Raw genomic sequence first — 5,562 nt, 5'->3', positions numbered from 1 at the left:
ACTTACTGACTTTCAAAATAAACATTGTCCCGACGTGTTTACGTAAATTCAAGGTATTGATTGGTGGAGCTGGCTTGACCCTATCTTTCTTAATGCACTCCAAATCGACCCAGATTCGAGAGATAGAAGAGGAGGCCCTCGGTAGGCTAACTACACCTCAGCCTAGCTAGGCCCCTAGGTCTAGGCCTATCTCTGATCGACATCATAGGCTAGGCAAGGCGCGGCCTAGGCTACAGCCTAGGGCTGTGCCTACATAGTAGGCCTCCCTAGGCCTGTGAGGGCTAGCCGGTATGGTTAGGCCGAGGTTCTTTTGGCTTGTGCACAGGTATATCTTTATTTTTATCTGATCGACTTCTAAAACATGCCATTTATTGCTGATCTTTTGTGCCATAAAACTACAATATATCCAGTATAATGCAATGGGTACTCCGAAGAGGTACCATCCTAGGGCCAGATCCAGGATTTGAAAGAGGGGGTTCAAAATGTTTCCAAAAAACCCGAAAATGAAAGGGGGGGGGGGGGGGGTTGGTTCGGGGTCCTCCCCCGGGAAAATTTTGATTCCTAGATGGCCGGAAATGAGCTTTTGTTAATTCTGATGTCTTTCCACGACCTTTAATTTCTTCAAAATTCAAGGTTTCCCTTCTTAAGAAAAAGGTCAGGTGATTTTATCTCATTCTTTAGGCCTATATCATAGAAGAAAATCAAAGATAAAAGTCAATACATTATTAGGCCTATATTAAAACAATATTGAGTAGTTGGATACGTAGTCTTTCTTATAGATCGATGAACCGTAGACCTGAAGAACACACTTTCGTACATAAATTATTACGACGTTGAGCCAAAAACTGTTTTTAATTGTTTAATTAAATGCTAGTTGGGCTAAGCCTACTTTGTCCGATCTGCCAACCTATTCCTAGGTAGGTGAGCATGCCTTTTGTAACCCGGGACACAAATTTCGTTACGTTTTTTCACAGAGGGGGTTCGCCATCGCCCCAACCCCACCCGGATCCGCCACTGTATCCACGGGAACATGCTTGTCACCTATTTTGTTGACGAACGTGAGATCCTTTGGTGAGATTTGAGAAGTACTGGCCTATAAGGCGCGATTTTTTTTTCGTACGAAAAATTTGCATGAAACTCCACTCTGCCCGTCTCGGAATGACTCGATCGACTCGAGTTCTTTAAGAGCAGGCGCTTCGCAATGTCGTGATGCTTGAGTATTCTTCATTACTGTATTGTTCAAAGGCGTAGATCCCGGGGGATGGGGATATATCCCCCAATATTTGACAAGGGGGGGGGAATGGTCCATTGTATCATCCCCCCCCCCAATATTTTGACTGTGTATGGCATAAAATGGAGCTTTACACACTTCAAAAGACTGTCACAGAAATAATTTGCACTGTCTTATGCGCTTACAAAGATGAAAATTAGCATAATGTATTAATGTTGATAACAAAATTATCTGTCTCTTATACACATCTAGCAAAATTATTTTATCTGGTACCAATCTAAGCTCTTCTTTCCTTAGATGTTAGATGTGCTTGCAAAGAGAGCCACATTTCACACTGAATGTTATGTCAATTCCAAGAATGTTTATGGTTATATCGGTTGATGAGGAATTTATTGATTAGGCCTATAATAGCAAATTGCATCAATTTATTTTGCAAAAACAAGATTTCCAGCTTCATAGGGGGCACATCCCCTGTCCGCACAAGGGCACATATTGGCGCTAACACCAGGCGTGTAACAGGGGGCTTGGGTCAGAGTGGGTACGGTATTTATTTTCCCGGTTAGTAATTTACCATACCCACCCCACCCCACTCCCCATATAGAAAACAATACGACATAGGGCTTATCTTAATTATAATATAGGCCACACACGTGTGTTTGAAACTAAATATAGGCCTAAGCATTTTCATCATGGTTTTATTTATTACAAACATATCCTTTCACCATAAATACACATTGAGGCCCTTCTTTTAGGTTAAAACGATCTATCTTAAATTTGTCTTTCTTGAGTTTTGGGACTATTATGTGTTTAAATAACTTAAAAGGATAAACCTAAAAAAGCCCTAAAAAATATTTTTGTGTTTTTAATTCTAATTTCGTCGGAATTGATGAAAACTCCCTAAAATGTGCAATTTATAGGGTCGAGGAAATTGGCCTACAGTAACAAGAAATGCACACAAACAATTTGAGAATTTTAGGCACTTTCAGAGGATGCATTTGTCAAGGGGTGCAGAAAGATTTTCCAAAGATGGATATTTTCCCTAATTGTCCCCCGGTGTTTTTAATTCTAATTTCGTTGGAATTAATCAAAACTCCCTAAAATGTGCAATTTTTAGAGGAAATTGGCCCATGTTAACAAGAAATGCGCGCGAAGCGTGCGAAATTTGAGGTTTTTAGGCACTTTCAGGGGATGAAAAGGGCATTTATAAAGGGGTGGGAAAGATTTTTGAAAGATAGATATTTTCCCATTGTCCCCCAGTGGTTACGCCATTGGGGAGCATAGATCAAAGGAGTTATGACAGTTTTTGAAGTGGAGAAGGGGTTGAGTCTGGTCATTATGATATCTTCCTTTTTATTCTTGTCTTATTTTTCTCTTCTCTTTTTCTTTTTCTTTCCTTTTCTTTTCCTCTTCTTTCTCTTTCCCTCCCTCTCCCCTCTTTCTTTTCTCTTATTACCCAGCCCGGTACCTAGCTAAGCTGGGTCCAGGGCCTGACACAATAGTCACGCTTCACATGACATTGACTAAAATAAAAAAAAAAAAATTGAAACAAATTTGAAAACATGAAATTAAAATGGGACAGTGCGTAAGAAGAATATTATTAAATAATAAAATTAAATATATCATTCCGTCATTTATGAACTTTGCCTAAACCTTGTTATGTAATTAATATTAAATAATAACAATAATAATAATAATAATAATAATAATAATAATAATAATAACAATAATAACAATAATAACGATTAAAATAAAATAAATAATAATAAAAATAATTATTATTTAATTAACTTGGCTTAAGCCTTGTAATTAAGAAGCACCTACAGTACAATATTATTTGCTAGGCCTATAATTAAAAACTAGGCCTCATTCATTCATTCATTGGTGCTCTGCTATTTTTGCAGGTCCTATGATGTTATCCTTATTTTAGAGCTGTCTATTCTCAGATTTTCTTTTAATGTCAAAATAACTGTCACCCTGTCTCATTTGTTCAATTAAATGTTGTTCTTTTCCTTAATATTTGTGCTTTCCTCTGAAAGCCACCTTCTAAAACTTTTTTGAGTAAGTGACCACATTCTCTTTTAGTATATGACCACTCCAAACTCCCTGCCTCTATGCATAATTTTTAGTAGTTCTAGGCCTGGTACTTATAATTATCCAAAACCTAGGCCACCTAAAAAACAAATGTCCCCATGTAACTCAAGTTCAAATAACAATTTTATTATTCGTGCAGCTAAATCAAATATTACATTTTGTCATTTTAAACTAGCCATTAGTTATTAGCATGGCAACGTCAATTGCTTAACAATGGGCTGAAAGATTTAAAGGAGCTCTCTTTGTTTTTGTAGGTAACTTTGATCAGTAGGGTAAGGATGCTTTGACCTTTAGTTTATTCATAGCTATGTCATCTACTAAATGTTTTGATTAGTCAAACACTTTTGGTACTTGTGCATATAAGCTTGCAAATATGGATAATTTTTCATTCCTGATGATGACATAATGTCGAAATATTGAATCCCGACACTATGGCATGCATTTCGATACTTGGAGTATGTATTATACTATCTCAACGTCAATGTATTCTTCAAAATCAGACAGCGAGCGACAATGATGTATCTCAGAAGTTCTGTAGACGTTTATCTTTGGTTGATGACCTTTTGACTCCAGAATTGAGATTTTCGAGTCGAGTCAGTCGGGACAGCCCGAGTGGAGTTTCATGGAAATGTTTCGTACGGAGAAAAAAATCGCGGCGGTGACGTAATGAAGCTGCGAAACATAGACTGGTTCTTTTACGGTCCGACTCGATAATTTTTAGACCTAGCATTGCAGTACAAAATAGATGTGATTAATTGTATTTACGTAACGTAAGCAACTTCCGAAACAGGTACCGATTTCCGGTGGTTTTTGGCTGTTTTTTCGTTGTTATCCAATATTCAGCCTTAAAAGTAGCGGAATGTCGGTCATGACATATAGAAGCCCCAGTATATGAGATATGAGCACATACTTTTGCAGCGGTTTCAGATTAGATAGGGGAAGTTACGCGGTGGCGATTAGGAGAATGAACATATAGATATTAATAATCACAATAATAATAATAATAATAATAATAATAATAATAATAATAATAATAATAATAATAATAATAATAATAATAATAATAATAATAATAAATATGTAGGTATTTATATAGCGCTTTACACAGGGACGTAGCCTGAGTTTTGATGTAGGCCTACTCTATGTACGGTACCGTAAATGCTCATATAAGCGCCGCGGCGCTTATAACATTTTTGGAGGCTTCAGTGCTTATTCGAGAGCGGCGCTTACAAAAAAAATATATATATTTGCGTGGTTTTTTCCACGCCCTTATTAGGCATAGTTGATTTACAAAATAAATCGAAAACACTATCTCTATCGTGTTCGTAGGTCATATCACAAAGGGTTAGGCAGAGCTTAAGGTCTTAGTCAGCTGTGGACAATTTCTACGTAGGTTAAGAGAACCTGGGGTGGTTCAAGCAGTTTTTTTAAAATCTCCAATCTTTCCTCCTGTATGTTACTGCATTCCCTGATATAAGCCTATATTAGGTAGACTTTTAGACCTATAAAAGAGAATGGGCGGGGCTGTCATTAAACAAAATATGGAAGTACTGTACACCGAGTTGTGAACGCTACAGTGATTTAGCTTCTGAGTAGACAACTAAAGTATTTAACGTTCATATTAATTTAATTTATATTAGATGCTTTTGCCGCTACTGTCAATGTGTCTTCTTTGTGAATCTTTTCAATTTCTAATACTTTGTTAAAAAATATACATAAACTGAGCTGACAAGTCATGCTAGCAATAATTTTATATTGTTAGCCAATATAGACCTACATGGTGTTCCCGAACATGTGTTTTCTTCAAATATATTTTTGTCTATATTTGAAATAATTACTTCGGACCAACGGACATTCGGACCAACGGACCTTCGAATCACAGGCCCTTCGGGCAAATTCACTGACCCCTATACTCAGCGTAAGCTACAGTATACAGTAATATAATCAGTTTTTATTCACAGGTCACTATCGCACTCCATAGGCGTAATACCTTTCCATTCTTTAGCATTAGAGATTGTTTAATTTTAACATTTCGTACCTAATTTAGAAATTATAAAAAATATGATTATTTCTAAATAAATTGTGGACACGTTACCGAAACGGCCAACACAAATGGTGGAATATTCCCCCCCCCCCCACTTTCCTAGGATGGCGCCACCACTAGTGGTAAGCGTAGGTAACAATTCAAAAATTTCTCTCACTAGTTTTTCGATCAGATCTAAAAAGTCATCCCTATAACA

General features: G+C 37.0%; 1 protein-coding gene across 1 annotated transcript in view; it reads right to left on the bottom strand.

The window, feature by feature from the left end:
• The window catches only part of LOC117100739 (ubiquinone/menaquinone biosynthesis C-methyltransferase UbiE-like), a 17,482-nt gene extending 12,128 nt beyond the window's left edge, over nucleotides 1–5,354 (bottom strand). The window contains exon 1 of the mRNA XM_033240535.1: nucleotides 5,313–5,354. Coding sequence (XP_033096426.1) covers nucleotides 5,313–5,330 — 18 coding nt within the window. The 5' untranslated portion in view covers nucleotides 5,331–5,354. The remainder of the gene's footprint in view (nucleotides 1–5,312) is intronic.
• Nucleotides 5,355–5,562: the final 208 nt, after the last annotated feature.

Source organism: Anneissia japonica, unplaced genomic scaffold (genome assembly GCF_011630105.1).
Source record: "Anneissia japonica isolate Jap-2015-1 unplaced genomic scaffold, ASM1163010v1 scaffold18_len179048_cov169, whole genome shotgun sequence".
NCBI classification, from domain to species: domain Eukaryota; kingdom Metazoa; phylum Echinodermata; class Crinoidea; order Comatulida; family Comatulidae; genus Anneissia; species Anneissia japonica.
The sequence above is the reverse complement of the archived record's forward strand: the minus strand, read 5'-3'. Positions and strand labels throughout refer to the sequence as shown.